Source organism: Quercus lobata, chromosome 10, assembly GCF_001633185.2.
Source record: "Quercus lobata isolate SW786 chromosome 10, ValleyOak3.0 Primary Assembly, whole genome shotgun sequence".
Taxonomy (NCBI): domain Eukaryota; kingdom Viridiplantae; phylum Streptophyta; class Magnoliopsida; order Fagales; family Fagaceae; genus Quercus; species Quercus lobata.
Genome location: NC_044913.1, coordinates 40917491 through 40936144, shown reverse-complemented (window position 1 = coordinate 40936144; position 18654 = coordinate 40917491). Strand labels below are relative to the sequence as shown.

Genomic DNA, 18654 nt, shown 5'->3' with positions numbered 1-18654 from the left:
CTCGCCTGTATCCATTTATCCTTCATCCACGTGTAGGGTCAATCTTTCCAAGGCTGATACTTGTCCCATCGGTCTATCCCCCAAAGTCATTGGGGGTGGTTGTAAAAGCCAAAGAATGCGGCCCTGTCGGGTTCAGAACATTAAATGATAATAACCGCAGCTTTCCCCGGATATTTTAGATCTTTTTTCCGAGTTTCAGTTTTATACCATTTTTACCCTTCTTTACGAGGGGGAACTTTGGGTCTGCCGAGGACTGAACTACCCTCGGTGGTACCCAAAGTCTATTTTGTTGAACTTGGGCCATAATCCTCCTCGGCTTGGCCCATAAATCATTTACGCCTTACATTAGCCCCTCAAAACCCGGCTGTCCAACCTCTGGGCTGGACAGGGGGGTTTTGGTGACGCCAAACTTCTTCCTGTGGCCCAATCCATTCGGCCTATTAAACATGCTGGCGGTTTCTCATATGCCCAAGAGATTCACCGGTCTACGAGATAGTTTTTAATTTCGCGCTTGAGGCGTTCTTATCGCTTGGGGTATCCAAAACGCGCTTTGAATAATCACTATTTACGAGACTACTTTAATTCGACGGTTTATTTTGATGGGGTGGAGAAGTGGAACCGGCGTGTTTGGGTTTGCTGATTCCTTTGGAGATCTGAACCTATTAAATGCCCCCCGCTCCGCCCTCTGTATAAGTAGGACAGGAGGAGGTTATTGTTTTTACCAAAAATCCCTTTTCATCCCCCTGCGACTCTGGAATACTTAGCCTCCCTTAGGATTCGGTTTACTCACTGGTTTATACTCTTAATCGTAAAATACTTTACCATAACAACAAGGGATGCAAAAGCCCCACCCCTCCCAAAAACGCCACGTTCCGATAAAGCTTATCATGGCTCGATCGGGACAAGGATGGCGAAGACTCAAAATCAACCTCATCCTTCTTTCAGTCAAAATTCGAAGCAGGGACTCGTCACGTCAAACTTTCGACGTGACTGAGTCGAGAACACCCAAGATCGTTACCATCCGGCTCCTCACGAGCGTACCTAATATGGCACCGGCGTGTTAGGAGTCAGGGCTGAGGCAGGGGCTAAGTGCTTCTGCTTCTCCCTCTTTTGCTCCTTGGTGCCCTCCCCCTCCCTCTTCTTATTGTCTTCCCAGCACCAGTTCCGCCCTGGTGCTGTTTCTTTTCTATCTTTTGTTCCTCTCTTTGTCTCTTCATCTCTCTCTCCTCTTCTCCTCCTTCTTTACTCATGTCCTCCATTTTCTTTATTCATCCCCTTCATCTTCGTCATTGATTTCTTCCTTACTATTTCCTTCTTCTTCATTCATTTTCTTTTTTAAAGTGAGTCCCTCTCTTAGTATGAGCAGCAATGAGGCAGAGATTGGAGAAACTTTGAAGACGAGTTTAAAAGACGCTTGACAGTTTACTTTTCTGTACTACAGATGTAATGGTTGCTTAGGCAGTTTACATTTTGTATAGGCTCGTTTGAGCCCCTTTCTGTATGTTGTAATGATTTTTTATATTAATAAAAATTTTTGTCTACCTTACTTCGCATGTTATGTCTCTATGTTTTCATAAATTTGCAAGCGCTGCTCGGCACAATAATATAGCATCTAAATCAATGACGACTAAGACCAAAATATTTGATAATAAAATGATGTCGCCATAGCTTTAATAAAAGTGCTTGGCACAATAAGGCCGACCCGTAAAAAATAGTACTTACCCGGAACTAGCCGAGGAGAGAACCGAAGGCTTGATGCCGTGTGAGAAATAACCGTCCGAGGACATATCCCCTGCCAAATGAATAGCCCTCTTATACGACTAAATGCTGAGGCGTCCCACCACCTTCCTTACCCCCTTATTGGCCTTAACCTTCTATGGTGTTTAAGCCGTAGGCGAAGTGACTTGACGTTTTTATCAAGTAGCCCATCTTACGAAATTCAAACATTTACTTACCCAAGTATTTGGTTTCCCCATAGGCTTGAGTCCGAGGACCATGCAAGACCTAGGTTCTGTCCAACACTTGTAATCTTCATCTTTTGTACTTGGTTTCCCATAGGCTTGAGTCCGAGGACCATTCAAGACCTAGGTTCTGTCCCCGGGCCCTTGTGCTAAATCGGACCTGGGCCGTGAGTTGACTGGGCCCAAAATTAGGGGGTATTTCCGTATTCTCAGGCCACGCGATACTTTTTGGGCGTCCCAGTATTCGAGGTGCGCCTTCTCGAGACTCCTCTAACTTCAGGGTTGCAGACGACGTTGGAAATCGAGCCAGAGACATTTTGTCTGTAGCGTTCCTTGGGACGCTGCGTGAATTAAATGCTACTATTTTATCTTTTGATATAAAATAGGAGAGAAAGTTACTTTCCCTACGCACAAATCCTTCAGCTTCCTCCTTTAGGAAATCATGTTTGAGGCGAGGGTTAGGGAAAAAGAACTTTCTCCACCGCGGAGGCGCCGTGTCCTCCCGAGACTCGAAGGAGTGATGCACGGGCCAAGAAAGCATAAACTTAAGAGAAATTTACACTTCTACGGAGGGGGGAGGGTGTCTCCCCCCCTTTCAGTCAAAATCCGAAGCAGGTTCTGGTCATGCCAGATTTTTGGTATGTCCGAAGAAGGAATTTCCACCATCAGCACTGTCTACCTTGTAACCGGCAAATTCTTGCGGGGGCTTCCCAACTTCCGGCTCCCTGCGCCTTTTCTGTAGATGGTGTTAGCCTGAGGTCAGGTTCTTTGGCTGCCTGAGTTATGGGCATGCAGAAGTGTCGAGGAATAGTTTCCTTAGACAACAACTTGGCGCAGTAGCCAACCTCTCCTCTGAGCTGTCCCCACGGCTTTCTCTCCACTCGCTTGTATTTCCCTTTACTTATGTAGTCAGCTTTAGTGTAAGCTTGTTTCAGTTTTTCATTGTACACTGTACTGTTCCTTTGTCTTAATAGAACAGGAGTCCATTTCTCTATACATATCTTTCTTCTCCGTAACAACTACTTTATGCATGAATATTAAATGCAAGCTTGCTCTTAAGGATATTCCGAGCAGAAAAAAATGCTTTAATACAGGTTCCTACTAATTCAAACTCACAAATATTATCAAGTATAACAATGATAACTTTCAATAAATTAAATTCTTGGAACTAACCGGGATAAGCGCTGAGTACTACGCGATGCATGTTAGACCAATGTCCGAGAACGATAATCTCTAAATAATTCGTCTGAAAGGGTAGCTAAGTAGCGAGGGACTTTGATTGTGTTTTTGGGTAATGAATTGCGTCGTACCGAGGGCAGATTGTGGAATCTATGCATTCAAGGTATTAACCCATTTGTGAACTAGGAGTCCTCCTCGGATGGATTTTGAGGTTTACGTGCCATAGTTGGTTCCACATCCAAGTAGTTGGTTTTTCCCATAGGCTTGAGTCCGAGGACTATGCAATGCCTTGGTTCTGTTCAAAACCTAGTTTTCCACATCCGGGTAGTTGGTTTTCCCATAGGCTTGAGTCCGAGGACTATGCAATGCCTTGGTTCTGTCCAAAACCTAGTTTTCCACATCCAGGTAGTTGGTTTTCCCACAGGCTTGAGTCCGAGGGCTATGCAATGCCTTGGTTCTGTCCAAAACCTAGTTTTCCACATCCAGGTAGTTGGTTTTCCCACAGGCTTGAGTCCGAGGACTATGCAATGCCTTGGTTCTGTCCAAAACCTAGTTTTCCACATCCAGGTAGTTGGTTTTCCCACAGGCTTGAGTCCGAGGACTATGCAATGCCTTGGTTCTGTCCAAAACCTAGTTTTCCACATCCAGGTAGTTGGTTTTCCCACAGGCTTGAGTCCGAGGACTATGCAATGCCTTGGTTCTGTCCAAAACCTAGTTTTCCACATCCAGGTAGTTGGTTTTCCCACAGGCTTGAGTCCGAGGACTATGCAATGCCTTGGTTCTGTCCAAAACCTAGTTTTCCACATCCAGGTAGTTGGTTTTCCCACAGGCTTGAGTCCGAGGACTATGCAATGCCTTGGTTCTGTCCAAAACCTAGTTTTCCACATCCAGGTAATTGGTTTTCCCACAGGCTTGAGTCCGAGGACTATGCAATGCCTTGGTTCTGTCCAAAACCTAGTTTTCTCTTTGTATGGGGCCTTGGCTTGCCTTTAGCTCTAGGGGAGCTAGCTCTTCAGCCAAGCCCCTTGAGTTTATCTATACGGTTAACGTTACCAAGCGCCTAGTTTGTTCCGTACGAGGAGCTTTAGCTTTTAGGGGAGTTAGCTCTTCAGCTAAGCCCCTCGTCAAGAAACGTAGCCCCTAGTGAGATTTTATACTTGAACTCTATAACCAACGGTTAGAAATAACAGAGGAAGTGTTTCAACCTACCACCTGCGCCAACACGCAAGCCTTTCCCACAGACGGCGCCAATTGTAGGGTCACGATTCGTGGCGGACCGTAACAGTGTCGGGTTCGCACGTAAAACGGCCCTAACAATATCATTTGTAGAGCGTGGGTTTGAAAGGCTAGGCCTTGATCGATAGGCGGTGGGTTGTTCAGGGGGTTCATACAAGGTTAAATGATCGTCACCCCTAAAGTACTTCTCATGGAGGTGGGCTGGGAGGCTCTCGTTTCTTGGCCACTTTTTCCCAGCCCCTTCCCAAGATTACTTAGTTTTCCTTTTATACTCGCCTGTATCCATTTATCCTTCATCCACGTGTAGGGTCAATCTTTCCAAGGCTGATACTTGTCCCATCAGTCTATCCCCCAAAGTCATTGGGGGTGGTTGTAAAAGCCAAAGAATGCGGCCCTGTCGGGTTCAGAACATTAAATGATAATAACCGCAGCTTTCCCCGGATATTTTAGATCTTTTTTCCGAGTTTCAGTTTTATACCATTTTTACCCTTCTTTACGAGGGGGAACTTTGGGTCTGCCGAGGACTGAACTACCCTCGGCGGTACCCAAAGTCTATTTTGTTGAACTTGGGCCATAATCCTCCTCGGCTTGGCCCATAAATCATTTACGCCCTACAATAACATTTTAGGCATAAAATTTAACAAAAATAGATGAAAATTATTATTACTTAAAAAAAAAAAATTAAAAAAGGAGTTTACTTTACCTTGAGAATGGCGATGCATGGTTAAGGAAGATTGTGTGACTAATGTTGATAATGTATCATGTGTGAGACTAGCTTACAAATTTTAAAGCTTCAATCGTTGGGGAAAATAAATCGTCAATGATTAATTAACACATCCACAATTTTTTTTTTTTTTTTTTTAAATATCTTTGATCTTTTCAATTTGGTTGGATTTCTATTGACTCACAATTTTGAGAGAAATTATACAGTCTTCTGGTGGACCACGTCACTTGTCCACCATTCCATTAAAAGACTCATATTTGTTTAAAATTGCTTAGTCAGTAATCATTTTCTATTTAAAAAAAATTTCTAACTCAGCAATTTTAAATAGGTAGGAGTCTTTTAGTGGAATGATGGATCACGTCACTTGTCCGCTATGAGAACCTTATAATTTCTCAAATTTTGGAGGCCTTCTTGGGGTGTAAAAGAGAGTGTACGTACAATATGCCAATTTGGGAAAAATTTGGAACTCGAAACTACTAATGTTGAGTTCTAATTGGAACTTGATATTAGTAATATCTAGTTCTATACATATTTTTAAGTGGAAATCAACATTAGGACATTTCTAATGTTGAGTTTTGCACACAATTTTCAAAAAAATTTAAATAGCAAAATAAAAATAGAACTTGACATTGCTAATGTCGAGTTCCAGGCAAAACTCGACATTAACAATGTCAAATTCTAAAGTAAAGGTATTTTGCTACATGTGCTGTTTAGTTACATAATTTGAAGTTTTCAGGTATTTACCCATTTTTGTCCCACCAATTCCTCCCCACCCCCTCCCCAAAAAAGAAAAGAAAAGAAAGAAAGAAGCCATATATTACTTTTAAAGGGGCAAAATGATATGGTGTAATGCTCCCCTCACATAGGGGTGATGCTACAAGCATGGGACATATATAAATATATACATATATCCGCACGTGAAAGGGATGTTAAATAGTGCGTTACAGCATATACCTGTCCTAACAAGAGCCTTTGTTTCTAAAAAAAAAAAAAAAAAAAAAACGAGAGCCTTAGACAATAGTCTAAGTAGTCAATGTCTGGATCCGATCTTGGCTCTTATAGTAAAATTTATACGAAGTTATGATGTCACTAGTAGTTATGAGTTATGAAATTTGTTACCTTGTTTTTCTATTATATTTGTAACGACCCCACTCCAACTGTATAGATATTGTCCACTTTGGGACCCATACCCCTCATGGTTTTGTTCTTCCCCAGGTTGCGCTGGGGAAAAGGCCTCTACACATTAAAGGGAAATCATTCCTTATAAACACATTCTCATGTGCTTCCCTAGGCGATGTGGGATTCCATGGAATGTAAGACCCCACTTTTGGGTCACTACAATCCACCCCCCTTACGGACACACGCGTCCTCGCGTGTGGGGCCCACACTTCCGGCTAGGGCATGGCTCTGATACCATCTGTAATGACCCCACTCCAACTGTGTAGATATTATCCACTTTGGGGCCCATACCCCTCATGGTTTTGTTCTTCCCCAGGTTGCGCTGGGAAAAAGGCCTCTACACATTAAAGAGAAATCATTCCTTATAAACACATTCTCATGTGCTTCCCTAGGGGGGAGAACAAAACCATGAGGGGTATGGGCCCCAAAGTGGACAATATCTACACAGTTGAAGTGGGGTCGTTACAATATTGGTTAGTGGGTCTTCACTAGTCACTTACATCATTGTTAGAGTTTGTTGGGCTGAACTTATCTTCTACATACACTTTTTTTTAATGTCTCACTTTTTTCCCTGTATAAATGTATTTTTACTTGCTTCTCAAAAAAAAAAAAAAAAAGTATTTTTACTTAACTTATTTTTTAAATAAAATAAAATAGTTTAAATAAGCTCATTCCGAACTCTTAGAATAATACAAATTTTCATTTGAGTTAAAAGCTCATTCCAAACTTGTTCAAGAAAAGGGATCAAGTATTGAACTGAAACCATCTTAATTAGATAGCTAAAAAGTTGCTGTCTTAGATAGCCTGTGACCACACTTGTTCTCACTCTGAACCAAAACTTATTTTGAAGTTATCTCAATAATATTTCGCACCAAAATTATATGGTTGTGCCCATATTCATCCTATAAACTTGATTGGTGTAGGGCTTGGAACCGCCCTCGAATCCAACCAACGAATCCAACCAACCAATTCAATGACCAAAAGAAAGGGAGAGGAAACTAGTATGCAAAAATTTTCCCACCAAACATCCTATAAGATTCTCTCCATTTCCATTTCACAATTAAGATTATATTTTTTTCAACAATACTAAAAAATTATAAATACAATAAATTTCACAACATATTAAAGTGACATATTTTAATTAAACATTAATTTCATTGAAATTATCATTGTCATTATTTTTATTGTACATCAATCACGACTTATTATCTCAATAATTATAAAAAATGTTATGTCAACTGCACACGAGTACTCTTAGTTTGATGGCCACTTCGCAAGTATAAGTTCTTGTAGTGTTGGGGGGGGGGGGGGGGGAAGGACAATGACCAGAGTTAAAGTTTCTAGGAAAAAGATTTACATACATATACACGCTTAAATTAGACTAGATTAAAATTCTATTTTAGAGAAAAAAAAATGTTGTGTCAATTGTAATTTTTTGGATTTGACATACAATATAATGCCACATCATTTAAAATTATATATTGTTAGGACAAATTTAGACATTGGTTGATTTTGCAGCAAAATTAATCAACTTGTTAAATTAACCTATTATGAATTTAGATTGATTTCCAGGTTATTTACCACATAGTAACATATACCATAAGAAAAACCATAAATAACCAAACAGAAAACACAAAATATAGTAATGTAGGGAAATTAAACCAATGGAAATCCCACTACACTCTAGAGGCAAAACAGACCACTATATATATAATTAAAGCTTTATATATATATATATATATATATATATTTCTTTTGCTACCTCCTCTAGAACTTACTTATGTTAGTCAACACAGCTTCAAATCCACATGCTACCCTATATGTGGTTGTTGCATGTGAACAACCTCCTCGCGACTTCAATTACCCACTTGAAGATTTGGTTCCAACCATTTCATAATTCTAGATGTAGCATCTTCGGGATCATTGAATCTTTAGTGCCTTAAATCTTGATCTATAGGGCTTTCAAAGAGTGTGGCACACACAATCCTAGATGCAAAAGTATAGATCTCCAAAAGTCTTTAATCACATCCTTTAGGTTTTGATTTTATAGTCTTCTGTCTTTCTTTAGTGGCGCAAAAACCATAATGACTTGTGTATTACGTGTATATAGTGCTGGTAAGATATTCGTTGCTTGTGGTCTTCTCAAAAAAAATAAAAAAAAATCATTGCTTGTGGTGCCCTCAGGTTGTGAGAGGCTTGCTCCATACACTTGAAACACAATATATTTTTTCACAAGAACATATAAAATTCAACTATTCAAATAGCCAATTTGCATTTCTATGGCTAAGAACTGAGATATTTCATAAGAAGATTCATACTTTGGAATTGACATGCTTAATTACACAGAAAGTAATTCATCTTCTTGATTCTTGAACTTAACAAGAACCTTTCAGAATCCAGACATAAAACTACAAATTAATAACCACACCAACACCAACCCCTTAAGGTTGTTTCATTTACATGAAACTGAAATATGATCTTCTTACTTTTGTTCAACAGTTAATTGATCAAAAAGAAAAGACAGCCAGATAGTGTTCAAGCGGTGGCCTTGAATGGCTTGTAGGACTTAAGGTCGAGAGCAACACCGGCAACTGAACCAGCAGCAGCAGCAATTGATATTATGAGGCAAGAAATGCTGAGCATTTGGAGGCACATCCATCTAGTGCTCCACTTTGGTATTCTCCTCTGTTTAATGTACATCTCAACCGGAAAATACACAGTTAAGGGCCAAAAACCAAGTGCACCAAGAAGTCCCACAACATCATTGAAGAAGGGAAGCAACATTGATATAATGGTGGTTAACATCACGAACATGGTTCTCCAAACCAACCGGAAGAGGTTTAGATTAAATGAGCCCAAACCCGGGATTGGGATTGGGAATTCCTTGGTGATAAAACCACTTTCAGGCCATTTTTTTGCTGCCTTTTTCTCAACGAAGGCAAAGATAGGTTGGCAAAATACTTGGTATGCTCCAACCAGATGAATTACTATGGCAGCATTAGCTATATCAAGAAGCCAATATGGGTGGTAGAAACCAAAACCAGTGAGGAGATTGCCAGGTGCTAAGTCACCAAAAGCTGCATAACCCATACACCCACAAAGCATGTAAAATATAGTTGTTACAGAAACGCTAATAAAAGTGGCTTTCTTCATTGTCTTTGATTCTGATGGTGGGGATTTGACTGTGTCCTGCAAAAAAGGTCATTATCTATTTGTTAGACTTTAAAAAATATTAAAAAATTTACTGCTTAAAAGTTAAAACATTACATGTGTCACCAATTACTTAAAAAAATTATATCTTTATATATTATGTGTTGAAGTGACATAATTATTTTTCTTTTCCTAATTTGAGTGAAAGAAGTATACCTGAATTTCAATAAGGATGACTGAAAATGAGTAAGCAAATGCTATGTTTCCTAGAGCCTGGAAACTCCTCCACATTTTTTGGGTTTGAGTTACATCTGCTCCCATGCTTATTCCTGTGAGACTACCCCTTAAAGTTCCTCTAGCTGCTCATCAATGAAGAACAAGCTTGAGTCAGTTAAAATAAATAATTGAAAATTAATAAAAGTATAGTTCAAAACAATACTGAAGCAATTTAATTCAACCTGCAACTTTGGCAATTCCAAGTGCAAGACCAATTGAAGAATAGGTGAAAGACATGACAGCAGCGACTATTGAAAGCCACCATATTTGATCGAAGTCTGGGATTTGAGAAAACACAATTTCGGTTATACCAAACAAGAGCATATATGGAGTAGTAGACATGTGACATGGGTTCTTGTCGCCACTCGCATGAAAACAATTAGACCTCTTGATAGCCCTGTACATATATATATGTGTCAATTAAAATTATTAATTTTAGTATTAAGTGCATGTAAACTAACTAAGAAAGCAATAAATCACAAATCTTGTGACTCACGTCATGCTTATAGATGCTGCTATGGTGTATCCAACAGCTATTCCAAAAAGATTCAAGTACTGAATAAACCCACATGCCTTGAACTTAGCTCCACCTGAAAAAATCAAAATGCATACCATATTAAAACACAGAAAGATCCTTTTCACATGTAACTATATCTGGAATTGGAACACTACTTAAGAGTTTGTTTGGGAACAACTCTTTTAGTTTTTTTTTTTAATGATCCGTTTTTCTTTTTTTGTTTTTGGATAACTATACTTTAATCAACTTTCAGTACTGAAGTTTATACCAAGAATGGATCGGACTGCGTCCATGTAAGTATAGTTTCTATTGCCGGAGACAGGGTCACCGGTACGGTAACAGTCAGCCAGCAGTGATGAACAGTAGAAACCGACAAAGGAGAACAAGAACATGACAGTAGGTCCAGCAATCCAACCAAGCTGAGCAATGGCCCAGGCTAGGGACAGCACCCCGGATCCAATCACAGCAGTTATTATGTGAGCACTAGCAGTCCATAAAGTACCTGATTCATGTTAAAGAAGTAAGAGTCATAGAAAGTTGTTACGGAAAAAACAAAAGTCTGCATGTAATATATTTATTTTACTTTCTTAAATTTAGCTCAAGTTTCCAACTTTTGAAGATTTAAATTTTGTTACAGGTTGCGTCAGTTTCTTTTAGGTATCATGTCAGCAGTCTTGTCTGTCATGTAACAAATTTCTTTAATACTGCATGTCATGCATCAAATTTCTTTAATAGCAAAGATATTAAGAGAAAGATAAAATTGATATCTTTCATAATTTGCTAGTAAATAACTACAATATTTGTTCAAATTTGCATGAAGAGAACTGAATTTGAAAAAATTTACCGGACGAAAAGAGAAAAAAAAGTTTTTAAAGAGGGAGTAACAAAATACTATGTTAACAAGGAAAAAAAAAAAGCAATGCTAAAACATAATACTTTCCACAATTTCTTCACGATAATAATTGAGGTGATGAATTGTCATTGGTTTTTACATGAGACACAGTTTTATTGCCTAATACTAAGAATTTGCTAGCCTTGTGAAATAATTATAAAAGAGGTTCTGCATGTAGATTTTACTCTTAAAAAAGAAAAGAAAAAGGTTTTGGAAGCAGCCAAACAGGGTACTGAGGATATTTACCAGATCGTTTGAGACGGCCATCATCATCGAAGCATTTGGAGCCATTCTGAGCAAGCACATCTATGGAGACGTCAAACACTTGGTGGTGCTGGTTGTTCTTTGTGGCAGCGTTCTCACCCATCTTTGAGTACTCAACAAAAAAAAAAAAAAAAAAAAAAAAAAAAAAAAAAAAAAAAAAAAAAAAAAACCAAACAAAGAAGATGTATATATGTTGGTGAAAAAGAACAAAAAACAAACAAAAGTTGGAAATGGGTTTTTGTTTTTAATGTCAAAGATTCAAATGGAGAGCCAAATATGAAGGAGAAAAAGTAGCAAGTTGGTCAAGAATATGTCTCACTTGCATTCAAAACCTAACCCAAAGACATATATAGAGTGAGTGAGGATTTTCTTTGTATGCACTAGCTAAAGCCCCAAACAAGAGAGAAAGAGGAAGGAGAGTCTTTGTATGCACCACCTAAAAGCTTAACCCAGAGAGAGAGAGAGAGGAGCGTTGGGAAGAGGAAATGCAGGAAATAGCAGAAAGCGTTGGGAATGGAGGGAAATGAATGAGGGGTTGGGGATATATATAACGGTTTTCTTGAAATTGAAAAATAATAATAATGATAATGAAAAATTAAAAAAAAAAAAAAAGGTTTAGAAAGTAAGGGTGCCACGTGATACTATGACCCAATATGACTGGGTAGTCAAGGTCCGACCTTTTTTTTTGAGAAAAAGTCAAGGTCCGACCTAAATTGATATTTTTCAACAACCCCATCAATCTCAGGAAAGAACATATTGAGTCAACTCTCTCTCTCTCTCTAGATCTACTATATGACTTAACAGTTAACACTATTTTAATCAGTGAATTATCCCCATATTCGAGAACATTAGACAGATGCATATGTATCTAACTCAGAGGAACTACCAAAAAGAACTAAAATTAAGTGATCTTGGTGAGAGTGAGAGTGAGAATGAGAGTGATCTGCCAAAAAAAAAATCTGGCCTAACATAAGAATATCATATATCAAGATCAAGAAAAGAAAAACAAGACAAAATGGGAGGAGGAGAATGGAAAACTCAAGAAAGTTAATTTATTGAAAATTTTTGGGTTGGTGGGTTTAGAGATTTTGGTATTATTTAGCTTTAAAAAGTGATTAAAAAATGATATCTTAATTATAAACCATACTTTCTAAATTTGACACTATTTCAATTTCATTCATAAACTTTTGATTGTTTCAATATTGCCCATCAACTTCTGCTACATGTTTAATTTCATGTGGTCCGTCTGCTTACTCCCATCAATTAATGAATTGCCGTCAAACAAAAAAATGATGCAGTTTTGATTTTGATTTTTTTTTTGTTAGCATCCACATAATAAAGAAAAAACAAGGAAGAAAATCATTTCTACTAATTTCTAAAATATAAGAAAGTTTATTACTTTCTAGCTTTTTTGGAACCAAATTGTGGTCTGTGTGAATCGTTCAGAATCATTACCTAAAAGTTAAGAAAAGAAAAAGTTTACGGTTTCCCATGCACCATCGGGTTGCAGAATAGGCCTACCTTCTAAATATCTTGCATATTCATATATTTTTTTTTATAAAAAAAAAAAAATGACTTTCTTTTGTGGTTGTATGTGTGGAAGAGTGGGGTGGGGAGAAAGGGAGAGGAACTAATATTTAGGCGAGCTTGGCCTGGTGAATGGTGTATCCATGCCTAACATGACTTGAGCTAAGGTTGGTTTAAGTTAATGAGGCTTATTATTGGACCTAATGTAATTACAACCTTAATCGAATGTTTAAATTGGAATAGAATTCAAATCAATCTAGCTTGACTCAACATGACCTCAAGCTTGCATTTGCAACATGATCACCAGTCTTATGATTAAGAAATTTTACTGGTCCTTGTTACAACTAACATATAGCAAACAAAATACAACATACAATAAAGTGAGCCGTCTGACAATTTGAAGAAAAAAAAAATGTAACAAAAGACAAAATATAACAATTGATCGCACTATTGGCCACCAATGTTGCTTGATGCTAAGTGATTACAAGTAATGTCACAAACCACTTAGCCACATATATGTAAGCCAAAACCAAAAAATGTATATATAGCATTTATGAAAGTGTCTCACCTGAATTATTCAAGTCCCCTATTGCTTCCTCAAAACAAGGAACTCAAAAATATGTACAAAAGAGGGTTTTATTAAAAGAAAAAAAGATCGAGATCGATGGGTTTATGAACCTATTGCTGCAGTTTCTTTTGGTTTAGTGTTTCAAGCTTATATATAGCTAGGCTGTAGGCAATGACGTACTAAATTTTATAATGCTGAAATTATAACTTTGTATTGCTTTCTCACGTGTATTGCCTCACGTCCATCCTTATTGAAAGAGAAGAATTGATGCTTCTTCCTTCTCCTCCGTACCTTTGATGAATATATATATCTTTATGTGTTTGATTGGATGCTAAAGCAAGTGCAAGAATAAAATTTGTATCATCATGATTCATGGTCATGTTCATGTACTGAACGGTGCAATTTTGGTCCCCCTTTGTTATTTATAGTAGTTACAGACTTGTGGACACAAACACACACAAATAAGAAAGGTGGACCATTTCTATGATCAAATGTAATTATTTTGTCCCTTCTATATTGAATGATATAGCTAAGCTAATCTTTGGATGGAGGGCTCTCTATTCTCCTTCGTCCCAAACAGATATCCTAAGAAACTTTAACCCTCATGATCTTTAAAGTCTATAAATTTACTGTAAACTCAAGCGATAGATCGGTCCTTTTACAAGTTCTTGTCCATGCAATGTTATGAGGTTACGTTGGTTGACACTAGTGTTGCATTACTTCATCCAAACCCAAAGCTAAGTCCACATTCATTGAAAATAATATGAAAATTAAATATATACTAGCAATATATATATGTTCCAAATTTGTTTGACATCCCATAAATTGCTTGCTAATTGTAGGTTTTAGGAGAAATTTTAATTAATTAACCTCATATGGGATCTCTCAAAGTCATTTCCTCTCATCTTCTTTCGTTCCAAACATACCATTAGGAAGATGGATTAGCTATAAACTCAAGCAATAGATTAATACTTCTAGATGTTCCATCACTTGATCCAGACTTAATGCCAAAAATCCTATCTCATTGCTGAAAACAATAAGTAATAAAATAAAAATATACATTCAAAATTTGATTGACATATACCATAAAGTGGTTGCTTGTAGGTTTAAGGAGAATTTTTTACCTTAGCCTAGCTAGGATATCTCAAACCCACTTTATGATTAGAAAAAATCTGGAGCGCCTAAAGTACATATGTACCAACATATAGTCTTTAATAAATAAGAAAGTAATGGTTTAAAACTTTCCCTTTAAAAAATCAACTTTCCCTTTAAAAAGGTACATACAGGTAGAATGCCACAAAAAGGTGCATACAACTTTCCCTTTAAAAAATAAAAATAAGTGATGACCGTTCAATCTTCCATGATGAAAACAAAAAATTTATTTACTGTTGAACAGTATCTGATATTGCCCAAAGACTGCGGAAAAAGAAAGGTATTGGAGAACCAAAATACTCCTATCATTACAAGATCGGTATGTTTGAATTTTGAAGGGCTGAATTCTATCTTTTTCAATCATCTATTCATTAATATTGTTTAGTGGTGTTAAGATTAAGTGGTCAGTCAATTATTAACAGCGTCAAGCAGTACAGAAGTGACACGTGGTTTAAATAACAACTGAACTAGATGAAGAAATTATATAGGTTAGGAATTTAATTAATTAATTTTTTATATATATTTGTTTATTGCTAAGAGCACTATGTGATCCAAGCATATTTTAGCATCGTTTGGATACGGATGAAAATAGTGCGTTTTGTATTTCACGTTTCACGTTTCCTTTTTTTTTTTTATTTTATACCAAGAGTGCATTCACATGAGACACATACTTGCGAGTGGGTCCCGTGCACTGTATACGGGACCCACTACTCTTTGAATGTCCACACATTTCATTGGAATGACACTGTCAATAGGTCCCTTGTATTGTTCATGGAACCCACAAACGTCTTTTTTCACTAAAATTTTAATTAAAAATGGGTTTCATAGTACTATTCATACATGTAAAAATTATTTTGTTACAGTGTTTTCAGTTTTTAGTAAAATAAACAGTATCCAAATGGACTCTCAATCTTCCACCATTTAGAAACCTATTGAGTAGTTATAGTAATTTCTTATGTAGACCTCTAGGAACTTATGCAGCAAATTAAACAAATTAATTCAACAAGTTATATGATTTATTATAACACATACCAAAAGTAATTAACTTAACTTTATAATCACCAAATCTAAGCAATAAACAATACATAAGTATAAAGATTCGGTAATGAAGGCAAAAACCAATATTTAAGAACCTCTTAAAGGGAAAAATTACTTAGGAGTCTAATTCGGTTAGAAAATTCACTATAAAGGAACGATTACAATGGACTAGGTATAAGAATTATTTTTTCTCTGTTTAATCTCAAGGTAACAAGTTTCAAGATCTACTTTTTTTTTTTTTTTTTTTTTTTTTTTTTTTGTGGGGGGTTTCAAGATCTACTTAGGAATCTATTTTTCTCTGTTTATTTTAATATGATCTTATATGGTAGGTTAGGCTAGACACAAATTAGCTTTTTAGTTTCGGATTGCAAACTTGATGATTTCACCCAAGAAAAATAGTTGCAAACTATTTGACTAATTTTAGTATTTTACTCAACGAGTCTTGGTTCTGCCCGAGCGAGATTCATTTGATCATTTGAGGGGGAGTTCAAGTTCACTTGAGCATAATTTTGTTCTTCATTTTTTCAACTCTTGATGGACTTTTGATTTGACCAAAATTTACTATCATGAATTACAACTCTTAAATACTATGTCACATGGAATTAGCCAAAATCTAAACCTAATAGGGTCAAATTGGATATAGGTTAGAAAAAAGTCAGCAGACTAAAACTGGTTAAAAAGCTATGGCTCTTATTCGATCTTTGGCGAGTTGGGTCAACACGGTATGATCTTTTTTTTTTTTTTTTTTTTTTCATATAACAAAATAATAAAGAAACAAGAAAGAAACTTGAGCATATTCTTGTCGTCTTCCCTCCAATTCAAATAAGACAACAAAGAAATGAAAATACTTAAAACTTAAATGTTAATACATAACTTTGTGCGTCTAATAATTTCATAAGAAAATAAACCAGAAAATGGAGAAGGTGGACTATTCCATAGCAAAATTTTCTTCATTAGTATCCAATATTTCCGAATTCATAGATATTGTCTTGGGACTTGGAATTAAAAGTTTGATATATATATATATATATATATATATATAATTGGATTATTACAACATTGGAGAAGGGAGACTAGAATCATGGGGCTCCTCATAATTGGGAGCAAATTATGTCATTGAGCTATGAAATTCTTGGAAAAAGTTTGATAATTGATAGCATACAAATACGATTCTATCAAAATTAAAGCATTTTAATAACTTGATAATAACAAAATTTTTAGATTTTATCCAAAATGACATAATCATTATAGGAGTGCACATATGATGTGTAGAAAAGTATTTGTTTAGCTAAATTAATTTTCTTCTAAAGGGAGGCTATCTTTAAGAAAGTGAGAATGAGAGGGAGAAAAATTGAGAGTGAAGATAAAAAATCGATAAAGTGAAAATTATAGAGAAAGAGGAGAGTCTGAAATTGTGAAACAAACTAAGTCATATGCACCATACAAGAAACAAATATTTTTCTTTCCTAAAAAAATAAATCGTTATAATTTAGGTTGGAAAATTCGATGATTTTGTAATATATTTTTTTTGAATAAGTAATATGTGTCAAAGTACAAGCTTAAAAGGCCCAAGATGTAGCTTAAAAGAAGACATTTTTCAAGAATAATATGTTAGTGTGGGTGTGTGTTCCAAACACTTTTATTAGTATTTATTTTCTAGCAGTTGGGAATTTATGAGTAAAATAGCCATTGGCAATTATGAGAAAAATAACCGTTGGGCAATAATAGATAATATATTTGTTGGGGTTTTATGGATTATTAGTTACCAATAATTATAGATTATTATTGTCATGAATAGCCTATATAATACCCATCATCACACCCTTCCCTATAAGTAAGTTTTTTACTACTATATATTTAGATATACACAATCCTATTATATGGCTCTTCCACATATTTTTCTACAATTTATATTTGTTCTAAGGAAAGGCTATAGAGGGTTGTTCTTGAACTTTCGTGAATGGAAGTGCATCCATCACGAAGGTTGACACTATAGTTTAATCCTAGCGGGTTGTTTGGCCAAGAGAACCAATCACACTGAGTTTTATTCCAAGTGACACGAATCAACCTTTAAGGACAACGCTTTTGCAGCGTGATTCTATAGCATTGTGAGATTATTCTAAACTCCTTTTTTATTTTATGTTCTTGCTAATTATTTGGGATATTATTTTTGTATCAAAACTTGTTTATTCACTAAAATATTTCCAACAATCTTAAAGGTTGATTTCATGCTTCAAAATGGATAAACAAGTTATTGATCATGAAATTTTATATTGTGATATGATATTATGTTTATAAAGAAAAAATGCTAGTAGTTATATTCTTAGATATAATTACTTATATCTTTTGTGGAGTTTATTTTGCTATCTGGTTTATCTAAACAATTTGGTGGACTAATATTTTAGAAGAAAAAATAAATGACGTCCATCCAAATGTGATTTTGATTCTCTAATCTAAATTAGTATGTGAATAATATTATGTAACGTTGTCTTGATATGTGGATATCAACTTATTGCATTTGCAATTATGTGATACTATATCTGTATTATATTTTGTGAAATTGTTTTATGTCTATTGAAAGCTAAGGAACATGAGATTGAAGAAAAATGTATGTGTTTTGAGAAATGTTTTTTGGAATTCAAAAATAAAAATGTTAGCAATAATTTTTATGAGAAATGAGGTAAAATTTTATTTTTTGGTAGAATTCTAAAAAGAAAAAAAAATGGTGTAGACTTATGGTGAATGCATTCCTATTGTTAAGTGGAATCAATAGTGTCGTATCAACTTGGTACTCCTTTTGTATAACGAAGATACAATGATACTATATTTCAATTAAATTTTATTTTCCTTGCTAAAGTATTCAAGTAATCATTTATGGTCATGTGAAAAAGAAATTGAGGATGATTAAACGTTTGTATTATACAATTGTGGTATAATGATGTCAAATTTTACAAAATATTAAGTGTCTTATTCTTGTAAAATTTTGGACGT

The 18654-nt window shown here is 35.9% G+C and overlaps 1 protein-coding gene across 2 annotated transcripts; it reads right to left on the bottom strand.

Moving 5' to 3' along the window:
* Window positions 1-8519: 8519 nt before the first annotated feature.
* On the bottom strand, window positions 8520-13562 carry LOC115965294 (amino acid permease 4). 2 transcript variants are annotated; one of them, XM_031084488.1, is made up of 7 exons: window positions 13474-13562; window positions 11361-11481; window positions 10491-10724; window positions 10202-10295; window positions 9888-10102; window positions 9646-9788; window positions 8520-9468 (listed from the first exon to the last, which is right to left on the bottom strand). In XM_031084488.1, exons 2-7 carry the CDS (start codon window positions 11479-11481, stop codon window positions 8815-8817), a joined length of 1461 nt encoding a protein of 486 aa, XP_030940348.1. In that variant the 5' UTR covers window positions 13474-13562; the 3' UTR covers window positions 8520-8814. The 2 variants fall into 2 exon arrangements, with proteins under 2 accessions (XP_030940348.1, XP_030940347.1); XM_031084487.1 differs by lacking the exon at window positions 13474-13562 and adding an exon at window positions 11698-11918.
* Between the last annotated feature and the right edge of the window lie 5092 nt (window positions 13563-18654).

Excerpts from the sequence above, each read along its gene's own strand:
- LOC115965294 (XM_031084487.1), bottom strand. Across the intron at positions 10,296-10,490 it reads CGCAGTCCGATCCATTCTTG|GTGGAGCTAAGTTCAAGGCA; the intron begins GTATAAACTTCA and ends TGATTTTTTCAG. Across the intron at positions 9,469-9,645 it reads TCATCCTTATTGAAATTCAG|GACACAGTCAAATCCCCACC; the intron begins GTATACTTCTTT and ends CCTTTTTTGCAG.